General features: G+C 44.0%; 1 protein-coding gene across 1 annotated transcript; it reads right to left on the minus strand.

The window, feature by feature from the left end:
* Positions 1–786: 786 nt before the first annotated feature.
* Positions 787–13,733, minus strand: PDIA4 (protein disulfide isomerase family A member 4). Its single transcript, XM_066191503.1, has 10 exons — positions 13,578–13,733; positions 8,136–8,313; positions 6,215–6,420; positions 5,412–5,550; positions 4,688–4,893; positions 3,855–4,013; positions 2,793–2,944; positions 2,223–2,379; positions 1,895–2,128; positions 787–1,470 (listed from the first exon to the last, which is right to left on the minus strand). Exons 1-10 carry the CDS (start codon positions 13,678–13,680, stop codon positions 1,055–1,057), a joined length of 1,950 nt encoding a protein of 649 aa, XP_066047600.1. The 5' UTR covers positions 13,681–13,733; the 3' UTR covers positions 787–1,054.
* Between the last annotated feature and the right edge of the window lie 6,453 nt (positions 13,734–20,186).

Here is a 20,186-nt window from a genome sequence, read left to right on the forward strand (position 1 = left end):
AGCTCTGAGAAGAGGCAGACAATGCTTCCAGAGCACCTAAGTCTGCAACCTCAACATTGCCCATAAATGTATAGATCTATCTAAACTGGACCATTCAAGATAAAAACCCATTTTTAAATGCATATACTCCCAAGGGGAGCACAGGAAGGATGTGATCATTCTTTGTACCAGTAACACCTGCTAGAGGAATAAAGGCCATTAGAAGGTCTCAGTCCGCTCACCCAAAGAAGAATCACAATCAAACTTTCCTCTCTGCAAAAGGAAAGGAGACAGTAACACATAGATCTAACACCAGAAACCCAGCATTTCCACCCACTAGATGCTCTTTTTCTGCCATACTCCAGTAACTCCAAAACATATTTAGGAAGACTAAGATGTAAATGGGTCAATAAGGACTAGTAACGAGACTAGTACATTAGAAAAAATTGCTATTTTAGCATCACCCTCTCTACAGAGAGGTACAAAGCTAAAACAGATCTAGAGCATACTTAGTTAGCAAGTCCCTGTGTCTTATCTCAGTAGGACCACATAATTCATCCACACTTTAGAAAACCTCCATTCTTACCCTCAGCTAGGAATACAGTGATAGAGTCACATGAAGATGTGATACAGTGATAGAGTACACAGAAACACAACAGAAAAGACTAGCTGAAAAGACTGCTCCCCCCAGTAACCATAACAACAAATAAGAGAAATCTGTTTGTCTGAAGGACCTGCTTCTCTCTTTTTGGTAGTATCTTTTAACTTAAAAACAGCTGCATTGGAGTCAAAGAATAAAGCTCAAGATAGTCACAAAAAATAAAAGATGTATTTTTCTCCAAAGATGAAAACCGTAACTAACATAAGACATTCATATTAGAGTATTAAGTTCAGTGTCCAGAAAAAAACTCATCTGCCATATAAAAAAAAAAAAAAAAAAAGATACTGCAATTGCTTTTACTGCTCAAGAATCTCTTTGCTCAAAACTGCTTAATTCTTCTCTCAAAAAGTTTTGTCAGTAACTTGATTTTAACTACATCGTACAAACAATTTTTCTTCTCCACCCTCATCTTATCTAAAGCTCTTCTTTTGTTCTGGAGAGTTTTGTTGCATGCTCCTCTATAAATTTGCTCAAATGCTCTAAATCTCGGTCCCCGCCTTCAAATTTAATAGGGTTGTTCTTCTTGTCCTTTGGAGCAAAGTAGATGGTGGGGAATCCCTCCACTTTGTAGTGGTCATTCGTCACGTCGTTGGCAGTAGCATCCATCTTGGCTATAATCAGATTTTTCTCATTCTTGTATTTTTTACCTAACTCATTATACACTGGTTCTAGTTTCTTGCAGTGTCCACACCATGGGGCATAGAACTCTATGAGAACATCATTCTTTGGATCCATCACTATGGTATCAAAAGTTTTACCCACTACCACTTTCACAGGCCCTTTGTTATTTTTTGGCACTGGCTGGGACTTCACAATTGGATTCAGTTTTCCTAGAAGGAAGCAAAACACAACACCGTTAGAACATGGCAAGAGCAGTCCTTACAATCTCCACTAAGAAAGGGCAGAGGTACATCCTCCTGCCAGGGAAAAACCACTGCACCAGCAAATGAACTTGCCTCAGCATGAAACACAGGCTAGCTAACTGGTGACCTTTAGGCCCAATAACCTCATGAAATATGGGCAACAGCAATACCCTAGAACCCTTCTCCTCTTTTTATGGCTGTCCATCCACAAAGTACTAACCCACGATTTAATACAGTAGTCCCAAATATGAATGACCAGCTCACACTTCAAAGCCACAGGAACATTTTAGGCTTGTAAAACAGACTCTGTTTACTGGAGCCATTGCCTCAGGAAAGAATTCTTGGAAGGATAAACAATATAGCTTAGAGAACCCTATTTTAGAAACACTACCTTTTTTGAATGCCAGCACGAACTCCCTGAGTACATCAGAGTCAAACTCTTCTGGCTCCATGGCATACTTCTTGCCACCTTCATCCAGAATGGCAGCATTGACATCCTCTCCACTCTCAAGCAGGCCCAAGTCTTTTATTTCAGAAGAATAATCTTCCTCATCAGAAACAGCAAACACATATTCAGGGAAGTCTTTAGCCACTTCCAGGACTTTGCTTCTCCAGTACTGGGTAGCTGAAAAACCAGAACAGGTCAGAATTGGTAATTTCTAGTTACTTAGTGCCTGCTTCCTCTCAAAGTGGAAGAAGGGTAGCCATAGCAAACCTACCAACACGGTAGTCAAAACTGAAGTCCACAGAATAGTAGACAACCACTAGAGGACGTTTGGAGTATCTCTTGGCATCGTTTGAAGGCTTGCGATGACCAACTAGAGGCAAAGCATGTTTTACCACGTGCTCTTTAATCTCAGATCCATCTGTAGAGTCCTGTAAAGAAATTGTGAAAGAAGTTCAAGCAAACAGATTTAAGCATGTGTAATTTAAGCATTTGGTAATGTGTAAGCAGCATTTCTGCTACACATTACCAAAAACCCAATACTGGTACACACATGAATGCAAAAGAGGGAAGGGCACTTTATAAAAACAAGGCTGCCACCACATTCTTCAAACCTTTGAGCACTGAATATTGTAACGACAAGTTATTATTTGAAAACATAACATCTAGACTAATTTCATAAAGTCCTTTTGTACAAAGCAATACAGTTTCAGTGGACAAATAGGTTGACTCAAATATCTAGTGGGAGTACTTCCAACAGGAAGATGCCAACTGATCATAATTACAGAGAAAGAGAACCTTCAGTCCCACACACATACTTTTTAGCTCTGGACCATCTACTCACCTTAAGATTCAGAACATGCATCTTGGGCTCGTGCTTTGACTGAAATTTTTCTGGCTGCATGACAACCAGTTTTCCTGGAGATGCTTTCAATAGTTTTGCAATCTCGTTGCTGAAGGTGTGATGGAATTTATAATCTTCTCTCAAACCATTAGCTGAAAAATTAGGGTTAGGGTGAAGAAAAAGTCATTAGAAATTAACTGACAGCCTGTAACTGAGATCTTGAGACTGTAACTACAAGGAAACTCTCCTCCTGTTCTCAAAGTGACACAGAACAACCCAGTCTTAGACAACAGCTCTCATCCAGGGGTGAGAGGAATTTGAATATACATACAATTCTAGTAGTACTATTTGAATGCTGTTCAACAACCCATCCACTTGACGAGTTATTCTACACACTCAAACATCTTGAACAGCTTCCAAAACATATACAGCAAAACAGTTATTCTTTTATCCATCTCCTGCCTCTTGGCCTCCCCCTAAATAGGTCAGCTAGCCAAACTATTTGCCTTGGGGCAGCCTGAGAAACAGTTCTGTACCTTGTCACGCTGAGGCAAACAAATCAGCTCCTAATCCAACAATGACAGCAGCCCCAGAATAAGACATAGACAGATTGCCAGAAATGGTCTAGCTACACTGACCCAGAAGTGGGTGATGATTCTTTCTCCAGGCCTCTCACCCCAAATGAGTTTGGTGACGACTAACTCTGGACTGCCAGATATGAAACAAGAGTAAAAGACAGAAAACATATCTAGGCTTTAAGCCAAGAAATTGTGGTTTGTTTCACAGGAAGGAATTTTTTCTCCTCTCTAGTCCACATGTTTTTAGGGATGCAATTACCAAGCAGAGATATATTCAATGACTGGCTGAGTTACACCCTCAAAATCTGGTGTAAGCTTATTTTTGAATACAAATAGAAGATCACCCTTCCTCTTCTTACTCCTTCTTCTCTCCAACCTTCCCTACTGAACTATGAGCAGAAATAAGTGATCTCCCCATGCCCAAAGTCCTAGGCAGAATCCAAATAAAACAAATATTTCATTAATATTTTAAAACATTCTTTACCTGCTTCCTGATAGAGCTGATAGGTTTTGTCATTCTCTCCACTAAAGACACCAATGATGATGACATCATCCCCATCCCTCAGAAATTCTTGTACCTGCTTGGTAGCCTGAATCTGTTTGGATGGAGGACCAGCCTGTTCAATCATGTAGTCGACAATACCTGTGAGACAAACCCGCCCCCAAAAAGTTGCTTAGAACATTTATTGCACCAAGAGATCCGGGCATTCCATCTACAACATTGTTTAATAACACATTTCTCAAGGACAGCTTTCCTCCTGTGCAGCCCTCCCACAATAACCTAAAGACCAAATCAGCAAGACCTCAGCCCAAGTTTTTAAATCTGTTGTTCTGAATATTCCCTTTCAGGTTGGTTTCAGAAGAGGTGACCAAGCACACAATCCATGGATATCAGTTGATCTTGCAAGCAATGCTCCTTTCTGAAATTCCAGACTCTTCACTGTCTCCTGAACCTGTTATGAGCCAAAATGCTACTTGAATAGTTTTAAGTCCTCCTTATAAAAAGTTGATAGAGCATTTTGCCAGCCCTCAAGGCGCATTCCAGTACAATTAAAACCTGCCCATCTATTCATACTGCCACTGCTACACCATGTGTATTTAACTTACTTGATATTGAAAGGAGCTGACACTACCACCAAAAGATGTTATAAAGACTAGAGACAAATTTAAATAGCCTTTGTGGGTATGAGAGCAGAATTTTTCAGTTTTCCCCAACAGCTGCAGCTGTGATATTAACAAGTCTGCAAGGCCTACAGATACATAAAAATATTTGTGGCCAAGCCCTTGGAAAACAAGGAAAAGTCTAAGCTTCAGTACCGTATTTTTCCCGTGGCCCGCTGTAGTCATAAGGTTTGCCCTTGCGGAAGATTTTGAGCGTTGGGTAGCCAGTAACATCAAACTTCTTGGCAAGCTCAGTCTCAGCTGTGGCGTCGACTTTAGCCAGGGGGATGGGAGGCGTGCGCTTGCTGAGCTCCTGGGCAGCCTTCTCGTACTCTGGAGCAAGCCTCTTGCAGTGTCCACACCTAGGGAGGGAGAGGACAGGGCACTTTCTACGAGCCATTAAGCCTGCCAGGTACCTTCTGTCTCTGAAGTGGAACAGTTAAGTCTTCCAGAATGCAGAAATGGGATCATTGAATCTACAGACGACACTTCAGCCTAGGAAGATGCGTCTCTGCAACCTGAAGCTGGCCTCTGTGGCCTCACACTAGTACAGGTAGCTTCCTTTTTAGACGCTATTTTTAAACTAAGGAGCAATTCTCTTTAGTTTTCAGTATCTCAGTGTATTGCCAAATTAGTAAATATTGTGAACCTCCAGTGAAGATTTGGACACCACACCCCTTGCTGAGACATAGATCCAGCCTAGTCTGCAAGTGATTTGCAGCATGTTCCTAGGTGCAGACAAGAGCTGAGGTACACCATAGCTACACACACCTGCACGAGCCAAAGGTGTGTAAAGAGGCATAACAACACAAGACAGGTTCACCAAGTGTGTTCAGGCCATCTAGGCTAGACAAATACAGGTGACTGCCTTCTTGCTTACCATGGAGCATAGAACTCCACCAGGATTATGTCAGCATCATTCACAACCTCATCAAAATTATCCTGGGTCAATACCAGAGTAGCTTCAGGTGGAGGCGTCCAGTTGGGGTCGGAAACCTCCTTGACTTTGGCCACAATAGCTGAAATACAGTTCAATAACCCAATTACCAAGCATGCATTTTATCATAGCAGTAGCATGTCAAATACAAGAATTTGAAATCAGAGAATCAGAGCAGCAAGCACAGTGTTGGACCATTGCTTACACATCAAGCTTACATGAGAACACTGTTTTAATCAAGCTCCTTTATGCCATATCCTTATCCCTTGTTGGCATTGCAAAGGTGGTGTTCTCTTCACCCCATAGAGCAGAGCACAGATCTGTACTCAACAGCACTGAATTCCATCTCAAAAGAGACAGAAAAGGTATTTTATTCCCTCTCTGACTGGAGCTGGGCATATTAATTAAACAAAATACAAGCAGGTTTCTATACAGTCAACATATAGATCAAATGTTTATTGGCTGATCCTTCAGCAAACTGAGAGTTTGCTGAGACTGCCTCCTCTTCTAGTCAAGCCATATTTCTAGAAACCTTCTGCCGGTAACAGCACTACCCACTACCTGCAAAACTGTCCTCTAGCATGCAAGCCTGTTGAGAAACGAGGGAAAATTTCAGCATTCATAGTATTATTCAGTTTCAGATAAATAACTTGAGATCAGAGTCCTTCAAAGCAGTCACATATCAAGAAACAAGATCATATGCTACTTTGCTGTCTTACAGGGAACTGCAAAGGACTAGTGCTTACCATCTTCCGTCCGAGACCCATCATAGTCAACAGCTTGGCCTTTTTTCAGTATTTTGATGGTTGGGTAGCCACTGACATCAAAACGACTTGACAGTGAAGTGGCTGCAGTAGCATCTATTTTGGCTACAGGAATAGGAGGATCATTTTCCTTCAGAGTTTTGGCTATCTTTTCATACTCAGGAGCAAACTGCTTGCAGTGCCCGCACCTGTCAGAGGAAGACACAAGTAGGTATGTGAATGCACGACAGACACGCAGAGGTGCTCTGCTGCTCTGCATTTCCAGGATGCCTGCTGACAGATGTTCACACCAACACAGAAATGTTTGTCTTGCTGCATGTTCAGATCATGGAGAGATAGAGAGCAACTGTAGCTAATGTACTGCTCGTTCATATTAAAACCTTTTTTTTTTCCCTTAATCTTCATTTAATGTGCAATGTATTGCCATATGCTTTATAAAACCGCTGTAAAAAAATTCAACAACTGCTTTTACAACAAAGCTGTAAGCTGCGTATTATGCTCCTTCTTCCCCCCACAGATATGGTCTCAATTCAACTCCAGCTTCTCCCTAACCAAGGTTCACCTTCTCTCCCAGTACCCTAAACTGAACTAAAGAGAAATTGAACCAGCAGTTAAGTTGGCCTAATGAAATCTCTCACCCACCATGGCAACACAGCATCTGCTCCCTCTCTGGCCACACCAGAACTCTCTGGGAAGAACAGTCTCCTGCTGCAAAAGCAGGCATGACAGAGGATACTAGCATAAGAAATGCTAAATACAGCCTGACAAGCTAAAGATGAGAACAGGAAAATGTAGGAAAACAGAAGGAAGTGTGTGGCAGATAGCCTGTGTTTCTTAGCCTCTCAGCTGCCAGGAGGGGGAGCAGAAAAATAGGAGAGGTGTTTAGTCTACAATGACACACATCATTCTGCTCAGATGAATATAACTTCATGTTTAGCTTTCATGTAGGCAAACCACAGCTGCAGAATTAGTGCCTACAGCCAAGCAGGGATGGGATTCTGTGTGACAAGAAAGGCACAAGTTAAAATGCAACTCCACCTCAAGCAAGATCATATTCCCCCTCTATCCAAAGGCTGGAGAAGGACCAATGAGTAAGTCATTTTTGTATCACTGAGCCACAAAGGAAAAGAGGTTCTGGCTGCAACACCAACTCAATAAGTCTACTGAAAATATCTTCTACTCTTGTTTTTCCCCAGTAACCACCCCTAATGTTGTTGAACATAAGAATGCAAGAGAAGACAAATCCTGGCCTAAATCCTTTGTCTTGGTTATAGGCAGGTTAGTCCATTGTAGCTCCCTGGAGCAGACCAGTGGTGCTGTATACCCTGGGATGCCAGCAGAACTGCCATCATTAGGTAGATGTATGAGACACTGCTTAAACTGATAATACAAACAAGCCATGTCCCTGATCACACCACACCCTTCTGGCAAGGACAGAAATGTGAATTTGGAAAGGAATTCTGGCAATTCCCCTGATAGGGAAGCCTTCATTACCCCACCTAGATGAGCAAATACACACGTTCTCAGTGGTCCAGCACTGCAAGACCACACTGCATGACTTTTCTGGGCCTCACTGAGACCATTTCTGTTCCCTGACAGACATAAAATAGGGATAGAATCAGGCTTGTGCTCCCCTTGGCATAGGATCCTTCAGTATGACCCACATCTGTGGGACAGAAGCAGGCTGTTGGTTATTGCATGCTACAGGGGTGGGAGCAAAGGTTCTTCCCCACCACCAGAACCATCTCTTTTTCTGGACTATAGCAGAGTCCAAGGCATCTCCTGCAGGCAAGTTACTCCTCTGTCATCTTCAAAATGGCAACCCAAGCTCACTTTTTAGGAGCTTGTCCTGGCTGAGAAGCTCCCTGATGCTGCACCCGAGGAGGTACTGCTGTGAACCCACCATGGGGCATAGAACTCCAGCAGCACGGTGTCCTTGTCTGCAGTGAAGGTGTCAAAGTTTGCATCATTCAAGACTAATACACCATTTTCTTCTTTAACTACAGAATCGTCATCATCTTCGTCGTCTTCTTCATCGTCATCATCATCACCATCATCATCAGCTTCTTGTGTAACAGATTCTGGAAAAGTAAGGATATGACACAGATTAGATTGTGTCAAGTTTAATGTTAGTGACAGTACCAGATTAAAGATGGATTTCTGTGGTTAAGAAAAGTACCCACACTAATTAGTTTCTGCTCCACATCCAGTGACAGCTATCTCAGTTTGCAAAGAGCTTGGACTCAGATATTTGACCATTTCAATTTTATTCACACTACACCAGCTAACAATATTGATATTTCAGTAAAGGATCAACAGGTATTTGAGATTTCAGGGTGAACTAACAAAATGGACACAAGAAGAGTTAAAGCACAGAAATCTATGCAACAGTTGCCACCAAGGTTTGGTGAACATCTTGTTGAAATGTGGGCAGTGAGACATGAAGGGCACACAAATGATACCTGAACTTCCAACAGAATCCTTTCACCATGCAACAGAATAGCTGTCCTTTGAGTGTAGCCAACTTGAGGTTAGAAAAATTAGTGTCTTACACCAAAAAAAACCAGGTGCTATCTGTCCCCAGTGCTTCCCTTGTATCCCTAGTCACAAGACCTGTAACGCCACAGCAATAGCTATGTGCTGCCTGTCTGAAGGTCTAATAAACAGACACACTTGCTATAAACCCAAATGTTACCATTTCTCTACTAGCAAGGTGGTTTGGAGGCAGCGCGTCAAAACTGTGCTTCTTTCCTGACTGCTCCATCCACCTCTGCCACTTTTGCTTTCAGTTACAGTGATGTTCCAGGTCTGCTATTCACTGAGGAGTCTTTCCTCTCACAGGAGCATCAATCACTCTGCTCTGGATCAGCACCAGGCTGCATCTCAGTGTAAAATCAAAACTGACAGCAGGAGTGCCATGAAAACCCACTCCTATGCACCTGGCAGATGCCAGGTACTAGTCTTAAAAAAAAAAAAAAAGGGAATGAAAGCTTCTTCTTTCAAAGAACTTTTGGGTAGACCTTTGATTTAAGACCAAAAGCACTAGTTCATAGCAGGCCTTTAAAGGAGAAAGCAGATTTGTTAAATTACCAAAGCAAAATTAGCATGCGAAAGCTAAAGCCAGGACATTTCTACTGGTTCATTCTTTGTTGGCTTGGAATTTGAAATGTTTTTTCAATATCTGACCTTCCACATGTTCCTTTAAACTTTTTTTTTTTTAAACTCTGCTTTCTTTCAAGGAAATCAGACCTTCCTGAAGGACTTTAAAAGAATTTCATTTACAGAACAAGTAATGAAAACATCTCAACCCAAATGAAAACTGTAAAACAATGAAGCTTAGGTCCCTTTTGACCAGTGGGAATCCCAGGAGCAGGATGGGGGAAAAAAATTAAAGAAAGGGAAATAGGATTAAGGTTTCTTGTTCAAAATGATCTTCTATTTAACTTTAAATGGCTTTTGACAAAGCTGAGAGGGGTTACTGCAACAGTATTCTGAAAATACTCTGATTTCATCAGGAACTTGAAAGCTAAGAACGATAAATATGTGGTATGCAGGCATGAAAAACCAAAAAAACAAAGCCCACTTTTCTCAGACCAACAGCAGACAATAGGAACAACCTCACGACGGATAGTTATGCCATTAAATTGCAATAGCTATTTTTATTTTAGAAGAAAGCATACAAAAACAAGCCTATATGCTCTCAGGAAACAGTATGAGCACTTGGTGAAAATATGTTGATTTTAATTAAAGGTCAACTTTATGTAGCATGAAAATACGAAAGCTTCTGATGAGGGGAGAGATCACAGGAGATCATTTATCACACAACAGTAGTCAGCTGGATTAGGTTTCTTTAACAAGTACTAGTGTTCCACCTGATCTTTGAAGCAGCTAAAAGCTCTGTTTGCAAGCAGACAATGCCTCCTGTGTTGCAGCACTTGCTCAGCCTTGAATGAATCTAGGCCATCACATACCTGCAGAACCACCCTGGTGAAACAGCTGGATTTCAGGGGCCTTCAGCAGGCAAAACTCGTGCCTTACATGGGTGCTCAGCAGCTCTGAGGGCTATGTTTCACTGCAGGCTCTTCCTGGTTGGCCTGTGCCTGAATTCCCAGCCATTGCATTCCTGGCAAATTACTTCAGATATGATTTTTCCTCACACAAAGGAATGTGAGCAAAACCAGCCGGCCAGTTTTGCTTCTGCACCTCAAACTATCCACCAGGTTTGACCTTTGTTCCCCTCACTCTGCTCATTACCCACCCCCAAGAGAGACAAAGACCACAGCAGCTACAGAAACACCTTTTTTTCTTCAGAAAACCAAGAACAAGGCATCACCTGCAAAAACATCCAGCACTAGTAGAAAACGTAACCATTAGGTTCACCATCCCTCACTGAAGTAATTTTGTATCTTTCCCTGCAAGTGGCTGTACAGCCTGCCAAGGTAAAACTTCCCTGACAGTGACACATTGTCATGGGCATTACACACACCCACTTCCTCCTCCCTGGAGATGGAGGCAGGACAACAGCACTGGAACAGCAGGACTCCACCTTTTCCTATAAGTGGCTTAAGGAGGGAGTGCATAAAAAAAAGTTAACTTCACTTAGATATCGGTCCTTAAGTGTGCAGACATACTTTGTGTAGGTTCCAGCTTCACCAGCACCTAGGGCTCTCATAGGTGCCATCCTTTTGCTGTTGGGACTGAAAGACCTGTTTCAGTGACCCAACCACGGGAGAAGCAAGCAGGACATTTTTTGCCCATTAAGAGCAAGAAATTTTCCTCTGCATTAAAGATTTACAATTTAAAGAGAACAGAATGAGTCTAACTGCGACACCTGAAGTGGCAGAAGCAGTTAATAAATACTTGTATAAGTCAGCACATGAAAATAAAACAGCCCCCAAACTGAAGTGTCTTTGTTTTGTCAAGTGATTTGCAAAGCCAGTGGACAAACCAACAGTTGCGACAACGGTGGCTAAAACCTGCCCTCTGGTAAAATGTGGATAACCTGCTTTTACCAAAAAAAAAAAAAAAAAAAAAAAAAAAAAAAAAAAAATCACAAATTTCAACACATTACTACACAAATCAAAAAATGTGATCAAGAATGTACTTTTTTAAAGACTTGAAGTACATGATGCTGGCTGGCAGGCCTTCATTAGGATGACAGCTACTCTGAAATTAATTCTTACAGTAACTTCACTGAACACTCAGCGTTTATCAGAAATATGGCCTAGTAACATTTTCTAAAACAAAGCAGATCCGGTATAAAAGAGCTGCATCCAGACACCGATGACTTTGGGATTCTGCCTGAAAGTTTCCTTTTGAGGAGCACAATGTTCCCTAATTGGATGGGCACAGTTTTCAGAAACCCAGAACCCATCATGTGTTGCTAATAAAGCATTCAAAAGAGTTTCAATAATATCAACTCACCTCAACCTTTTCTGTGGAGGATCCTCTACATGATCCCTCCTTTCCCATCACCAGGATGTTAAGAGTGTAGTGGTCAGGATCCAGGCTAACCTCACTTCCAGCATATTCACCTCCCTGTCCTGCTCAACCCTCACCTCCCAAATCATGCAATGCAACGAGCTGGGTTTGCTCGGAACTTTTCATCTCCCCAAAAATTAATGTGCATAAGATTACTCCCTTGTTGCCAAGTAAATTTATTCCACTTCACCCAAGTCTGCATTCCAAGGGCAAAAAATGGAAGTCCCCAACTATGTGCACTTTTAAGGCAAAGGCTTTGTAAAGCCTAGCTCATGATCTATACACAAATTCAAGATACACAATAGAACCTGGAAAACGATTCAAGTTGGGTAGCGGATTAGTGCTCAACTCCACACAGCAGGAGATACTTCTATCACTGTGTACCTTTGATCCTGAGAACTCCTATAATGAGAAGAACAGCAAGCATGGGAAATACTGATGAGAGCCTGGCCCAAAACAAGCTGAGCCACCGCTGCCAGCCTCAGGTAACACTGTAACATCACAGGTGTTACTTCACCCTTTGAAGGTGGCAGGTGAAATCAGTACACGGCTTTGTCACATGTTACAAAGAAACCATAACCATGTTATCTAGCTAAAAGCAGAGGAAGCGGCATAATAATTGCATTCCAGTTTACAACAGGAAAAAAAGAAAAGAGCTTCACAGGAAGATTTTGCATCTCCATCTCCTTGCTGCAGATGCCATATCATTTAAAACAAATCTCTTCACCTTTATCCTACAGGCCACACAGTTAGTTACACAAATAGGGGAACCAATTCAAATATGCTTCTGCAAGTTTTAGTGCCCCGTTAGGCGAGCAAGAAGGTGCAGGACATGAGTTCAGAAGGTCATCCATAATCCAGCCACTCTAAAAGCCCTATCATACTTAAAATACAGCAGGGTTCATGTAGGAAATATGAAAGATGCATAATTTACCAAAATCCACATGAAATAAACTTAAAACCAAAAAAGGAAACACCTTCAAATGTCTGCCTCCTACATACAGACACTATATTCAATAAGGCTGGGCAGCTTTGTTTCAGCTAGTTTTGGAAAAGAGGAGACACATAAGTGAAATTCAAAGACGGTGGGAAGAAACGCCAAGAAGATGGTAACAGTGGGCCTTCCTTCTGTGAGGGGAAAAAAAATCAGTCTGAAACACGAAGAATGCACAGAGTTCCTGAGCAAAGGAGTAAGGAAGAGAGTGCTCAATCACAGAATCATGGAATGTGAAGGGTTAGACGGGACCTTAAAGATCTCACAGTCCCAACTCCCCAGCCATGGGAAGGGACACCTCCCACTAGATCACTGCTTGGTGGTCTTGAACACTGCCGGGAATGGGGTATCCACAACCTCTGTGGGCAGCCTGTTCCAGTGTCTCACCACCCTCGGAGTAAAGAATTTCTTCCTCATATGGAACCTAAATTTCTCCTCTTTCAATCTGCACCCATTACTCCTCGTGCTATCACCACAGTTCCCGATGAAGAACCCCTCTCCGGATAATGAAATCGCAATCTGTCCGATATGAGTCGGAATAAAGAAATAGCAAATTCCCCGGAGATTTAAAAGCCGGGCATTGCCAACATGGCTAATTGATACCTAGCTGTTAACTCCTAACTGTGCTCGGAAGAGGCGAGGCAGAGCCGCCCCACGGCGCAGGACGGACGAGCAGCGCCAGGACAAGCGGCTCGCACAGACCTCAGCGCCTTCACGGGGCGCCTCGCTCAGAGGCCTGCGAGGAGCACCCCGGCCCCAGCGCCGCCCGCCAGCCCGGGCTCCCCGCAGCGCCCAGCGCCGGGGCCGCGCCGCCGCCTCCCGCGGGGGAACCCAGCGTGCGCTGCCGGCCCGGCCCCTGCCCGCGCTCACCTCCGTCGCCATCCTCCTCCTGTGCCGCAGCGGCCCGCGCCAGGAGGGCAATCTGAGCCAGCCCCAGCAGCACCACCAACACCCACAGCCCGCGCATCCTCATCCCGCCGCCGCTCGCGGTCCGGTCCGGTCCGGCCCGGCCCGTCCGCTCCCTACGCTGCGCTCCCGCCGCCCGCCCCGCCCCTGGCGGCACGCCGCGCCCTCTGATTGGCTGCCGCCCCAACACGTGCTTGGCGCGGCAGCCAATCAACAATCGTCACGATGGCGGCCGGCGCGGGACGCGGGGGTTCCGCGGGATCCGCGGCGCCCCAGGGGACCCCCGGCGGCAGCGGCCGCGGCGCCGCCGCGCGGCACTGGCGCCATCGGCCAGAGCGGCGGCGGAAAGGCGGCGGCGCCGCCGCGCGCAGAAGCGCTCGGCCGCTCTGAGGTGCCACCCCGCCATTGGCCGCCCCGTCGCCGCCAACCGCAGGCCGCCACGCGTGGAGCGCGCGGCCGCTCCCGGGGCGGGAGGAGGGAGGGACGGGGCGGTCCCGCCCCGAGCGAGTGAGGCCACATCGCCCTTCGGGATTGGCGGACGGGCGCCGGGGGGCGGGGCTAGCGGCCCGCGACAGCCTGTCAGGGCGCGCCGCGTGCGGCGGGGCGGGGGGAGGTGAGGGCGGTCTGAGGGCAGCGCTGGGGCTGCTTGAATTCCTGCTCTGTGGGAGTGGGTTTTCGGTAAATTGCTGCGGACGGGAAGGGTGCGATGGAGGCGTCGTCCTTGGGGGCTCCCGACGGGGCCGGGGAGGGTGTGGCGCAGCGAGCCCACCCGTAGCGCCGTGATTGCACGGGAAGGTGTCGTGGCACCTTTTCTGTCCGTGGTTGTCCCTATCTGGTGAACGTCTAAGATGCAACAAGACGGCGCTAAAACCTGGGCTTTTGGTGCTAGAATTACCAGTCTTTACCCATGCTTGGGCAAATCACAGCTACTCATAGACTCGTGGGGCAATTATTTTAGTTTTTACAAAACTTTTGACTTTTGAGTTGGTAGGCTGTAATCATAAAGCACTGCGAAGTTCAGTGTGCCGCAGTTACGCTGTAAAAGAGTAGTAGTAGTTTATGATAAACAAATATCATCAAGGTTTTGAAGTGCCAGCTTAAAATATAAACTCCTCAATTCTAGAGGATTAAGATGTTGCATTGCTCTGAAAGGCCACTGTTGCATCAGTTGCAGTTTGGCATTTGTAAGTGGTCTGCAGGTTGTAAAAATATCACATTAAAAGGCATGCTGTGTTCTACATTCTTAGGTTATAGCCTAGAGTGCCTTTCCTCAACTCAGCTGCCACAAAAGTTATCTTGAAAATACAGCAGCTGATACAGGGGCAGTTTTTTAGCCTACTTGGTATATCGCCAGAATGGAGTGGGACCTGATCTGAACCAAGTTAAAGCCATCTGGATCCTGCCAAAATACTGATTCCGATCCTGGTGTTGGTATTGATTTAAATTAGTCTGATTAACATTGATGTTCACTAATTTGATGATAGCACATAATCAGATTGGACACTCGGTGTTCTCAGTGGGAAAATTAAGAGTATGGAAGGTTTTTATTTAGTCTCATCCACTGTTTAACACAACCCTTCATTTGAATATCATCTTGGTGTATGAAATATTTACTGTCTTTGTCCTCTGAGTTTATAGGAGAGATAGTGGCTATTGTAATCCATGGTTTGTTTTTTTTTTTCTAATTTATGTTGTGGATTTTCCAACTGACAGTGATCTGTCAAGGTAGAGGAGTACTGTCAGGCCTAATTCTTCATGACAGACATTTTCTAGGCCATTGCAAAACTGGTTAAAATAGCTTGCAGAAAAAGTGAGCATGTAAAATGGGGAAGTGGTGTCAGTATTGTTTTTGTCTCCTTAATTAAGTGCTTTTTCTTTCATGATGAGTTTTATGGTTGTTGTGGTTTCTGTCTATCCAGGTTAACCAACTGAAAAAGGAGATCAGTAAATTTGCTAGGCAGTCAAAGGTGCCAAGTACCAACATCCTGCCAGACAGTGAATAGAAAGTACAAAAATAGGGGAAGTGGGGTTTTTATTACTGATTTGAGCTGCAGGAAGAAAGCCTGGAAGGTAGAACCCCTGTGATCCCTGTTCAGCCAAGGACAGCCTGACTGAGAAATTTGCTGAATCGCCAGTTCATTGTGTGGGTAGTTACAAGACTGGTAGCCCGGATGGATTTTATGCATGTCCCACTAGACAAACAGGGCCTTGGCACGAGACCATAGTCTGGTCTGTCTTCAAACCAGCAGGGCTGTGCCTGTCTTTCTAGATTAGGGTTGCACAGGATGGCACAGCAAATATAGAGCTGCAAATGGGACACGAAGCAGATATGTGATTCTTCAGGGACCAGCTGGGGTGCCAGCTCCTTGAAATTGTGAAAATTGTGAAGTATCCTGGGCACTTGGAAGAGTGTGCCAGCTGTGCAGCTCTTCCAAGGGATTCCTTCCTGCTCTCTAAAGGGCTAGTTACCTATGAGACTGGCCATATGGAACTGAAAATCCTCTGGGCTAAGCACTGCTGGTAAGAGTACTGCTGCCTTTTGTTGAGTGCTCATTCCTTATGTAAGTTAATAACAGAAACACTCTCCTCTTGGCCAGGAGGGTCTCTGGGCAGAAGGCAGATGGAATACAGCCTAGAATAGAGTCATCTATGGGTTAGGTGCATAGAAAAGTGAATGGCACAGGTCTCTTGCAGCTTGTCTGATTGTGAGAAATTTGCCATACAAATCCCTTGTCCCGAGACACTCCGGAGGGCCCGGAAAGCATGAGGCCTCAGAGAGCACCTATGGTGTATTTTCTGGGTAAAAGGCATTTCTACCTGATAACATCTGCTGTTGCTGCAGAAAAATCCAGGTATTAGTGCACACTGGTTATTTGAAAGTGGATCACATTTTGTGGATGCTGTGCTTTCATATCCTGATAAGGTGTTAGCATCACTATTGGCAGACCTGGAACAAGCGGATGATTGTAGTTCTTAAATGTGCTTCTCCTCAGGAATATTCAGCAAGTTTTTTTCCCGTTGGTTTAAGTTGCCAGTGGCTACCTTAAAGTCTTCACAGGTTGCACCTGTGTTCTCCAACATCATTAAGTTGTTGACTGTGTAAATCTCTCCTTATATCACACTGTACTTTTCTCCTTCAAAAGTTAGCCCAGACACTAGTAATCCTGTACCTTACTCTGCACATTCTGTGGGGTACAGCTGTTGGTCTTAGAAGAGGCATATTCAGCAGTAAATATAAAAAAGGAAAAAGCCAGTGTTCTTCCACAAAAATCATGAAAATGGTAAGGCATGTCAGACTAAGCTATATAGGTGCAATTTCTGCTATTAAAATGTATTGCCGTCTCAAAAGTAAATGTGGACCTACTTGGCCTTTCACAGGCTGTGAGTCAACGCAGGCAGGCAGCTGGGACAACCACAAACTCACAGCAAGAATCGAAGAGTAAATTTGAGGTAAAAATATAATATTTAAAATGGCACAGTGGCACGCAAGTGTTTTGAATGATTTTTCTGGTAGTTTTTTTGTCAACCTCAGTTGTCTTGTTTGCATAATAGCTGAACTTTCACATGATGTTGAGTTGCCTTGCACATAATCCTCATGTAGATTACTTCAGTGAAGCTCAAAACAATGCTTAAAATATCCATCCTGATTTGCATTTCACCTAAATCTAAAAACAATTTAGAGCAAGAGATACACTTGTAAAACTTGTCATTTTTTGCTCAGTGGTTGATTCCTGTACTATGATGCTTATTTTAAAATACCTTTCAATAATTTTCAGTCATCATTGTAGAAAGATGATAGAAAGTTTGATGTGTAAATGTTCCACTTCAATCCTACTGAATTCTTGTAAGTTAATTAAATATGGGAAGTCACAGTACTATGAATACTATTGATTCCTGTGTTGCTCTCTTGTTTTGCTGCAATGGTTTTGAGTGTCTGTCTGGATGACTTCTTTTTTTTGCCTTTTCTCTTGCCTTTTTTTTTTTTCAGGGACCTGCTTCTTAGTTCTTGGTTCTCTGTTACCCCTTGTTCTGTCACTACCAGCCTTGGTAAAAATTCTCTCTCGATCTTTCTTACAAGACCCCTTCATATGTTAAAAGGCTGCAGTAAGTGACCCTGGAGCCTTCTCCAGGCTGAGAAATGCCCACTCTCTCAGTCTTTCTTCAAAGGAGAGATGTTTTAGTCCTGTCTTCATTCCTGTTGCCTTCCTCTGGAGTTGCTGTGACAGGTCCATGTCTTTTTTGTGCTCCAAGAAAGGAGCAGGATTCCCAAGCTGGACACAGTGTTTCAGGTGAAGCCACCATGGCAAAGAAAGGGGATCCCTCTGGATAGGATCCTGTCGTTCTGGCATATCAAGTGTATTTGGACCCTCCCTGCTGGGAGGATTTGGGCAGCATTTGTGGTAGTAAGTTAACCAAGGTCCTGGCAAAGGGATGTGATTACTTATTCTCAGTGAATTGAGATGCTGGCTGGCACAATGCTGGCCTGTGCCAAGCAGAGCACTTCCAAGGACTTCTGAACATTCTTCTGGAGCTGGCACATTCTTGGAAGTTGTTTCTGTGCAGCCAGCCTGCTTGGAGAATGTGAGAATTTATTAGCATAGGCACAAGCACCTCCACATTGGTTGGACTGAGTGCCTGGGAATATCCCAGACATGCCTAATTTACTGGTATAGGTGGAGCAGTTCAGCGATGTGTAAGTTGCTGCCAAGAATAGCAGAGAACACGCAGGAAAACATGTACTCACTGAGGTAAGTGGACTGAATGCTGACCCTTACTATATTCTCCTTAGAGTTCTACATTGTAAGAACCAATGGATAATGAGATTACTTCAGATGTCTGTGAAGTTACATCCTAAATCTGGATGACCACCTATCCAATACAGCTGTGTAAGTGTATAGTTCATATCTAAACTGTAGTTTATATCTACTTTTTCTTTTCTTCAGATTAAATATACACCTATAGAACACTTCCGTGGAGTTTATTGGTAAATGAACATGGAACAAACTTCAGAACTTTCAGCAGTCACATTCCAGTGTTTTCTGTGTGCAAACCCAGTCTTACCAGTGCCAACCCTACAGGGTTCTTACAGCTTTCATGTAACAGGGTGGATGTAACAGAATCTTGACAGTGACTGCTAGAATACCTTACTTTTTCAATTATCATTTTTCACTTTTTGTACAGGTGACAGAATGTCCTGCCTCCTGTAAAGGACAATTAAACATTGCTCTGAGAAGCAAGTATTGAAGGATGCATCTTAAGCAGGTGGTAGAGGAGAAGAGGAACTGTGTTTATCTCAGCAAAGGTGCTGGTGAGGGATGTGTGGAGGAGCAGTTGGGCTAATGGTGCTGTGCACCAGTCACTGGAAACACTGGTTTCATTTGGGGGTTTTGGGGGGTTAGTGGAAACAGATGGAAATACAGATTTCCCAAGATTGTCCGTTTACACTTCAACACCTGAGTGGATTTGTCTCTGGTCTTAATTTGTCTTTACTCTGATCCTTTGGCCTGCAAAGAGATCCACTGATCCTACAGGAAAAAAAGAAGGGGATGTAACATGGAATGAGCATCCCCTTGAAGTGAAGGTCCCATCTCCATCAGAGTGAGTTGTCATATGCACAGTTGGTCACAAGATGTCAGTGTCAGAGAGCAAATTGGAGTGAAGGGCCTGGGAAGTTGAGATCTCCCAGTTCCCCATTCTGGGAATGCTGCAGGGAACATCTGCTGCGTTGGCCCCTGGCATTGGAAACCGTTGCAGTATTGTTGGGGCTTGATGCCATAGTGCAGGTCAGGAATCTTTCCAGCTCTTTGCAGAGTGGTTTTGGTTTGGTTTGTGCATAGACCCAGCAGAAAGCTGAGAACTTTCTGAGCCAAGGTAGAAGCAGGAAGCAGATAGGATTAAGAGCAGGAGCAGGTTCTGGATGGAGGGGGAGGCTGTTGCCCCTTGGACATCTATCTTGTGCTTTCAGCTGACATGTCAAAGCACAGGTCTTCCAGGTTGTCACCTGTAAAGAGCAACCTGTATTTTTTTTATCCAGGATCATGAGGCAAGGGGTTTAAGACTGATCTGGCTTGCTGTGGTCTGTTCCAGATTACATCGGTGGAAATACTTCTTTGCAAACACTGCTGTGTGTAGCTGGTACAACATGGCACAGCTTTTTCATCTCAGACTGCTGCATGGGACTGAAGGGCAGGGGAGCTTGTGGGGCCATGGGAAGCCCACTCTTATATTGGTTTATTGAAACCATGATTTTGGCCCATCCTACCTGGGATTCCCAGGAGCTTCTGGAAGCAGCTGTTTTCCAGAAAGAAAAACATGTCAGGATAACTAATGGTTTCCACTGAAACATAATTTTTCAGAAGTGTAGTTAGGATATGGTCTCCTTGATGCTCAGTTAGATGCTCTCTCCGTGAGAAACCTTTCAAAAGGGTTATGAAAGAAGAGTAGAAGTCTTAATTCTCTCTCTTCTACCACTGACTAAAGCTGAGTAACAAAACATGCACTGCTATAGATCAAGAATTCCTTCTATTTATAGCAAATCAGAACTAGACTCCTTGAACTGTGAGATATATTTGT

Source organism: Chamaea fasciata, unplaced genomic scaffold (assembly GCF_029207755.1).
Source record: "Chamaea fasciata isolate MVZ Bird 193981 ecotype frontalis unplaced genomic scaffold, bChaFas1.0.hap1 SCAF_1, whole genome shotgun sequence".
Classification (NCBI taxonomy): domain Eukaryota; kingdom Metazoa; phylum Chordata; class Aves; order Passeriformes; family Sylviidae; genus Chamaea; species Chamaea fasciata.

Bases quoted from the DNA above. Each gene is read 5' to 3' on its own strand.
- PDIA4 (XM_066191503.1), bottom strand. From the start codon at position 13,680: ATGAGGATGCGCGGGCTGTGGGTGTTGGTGGTGCTGCTGGGGCTGGCT. The intron at 5,551-6,214 runs GTAAGCACTAGT...ACTGTATTTCAG, and splicing joins TGGGTCTCGGACGGAAGATG to CTATTGTGGCCAAAGTCAAG. The intron at 1,471-1,894 runs GTAGTGTTTCTA...GCTTCCTTCTAG, and splicing joins CGTGCTGGCATTCAAAAAAG to GAAAACTGAATCCAATTGTG.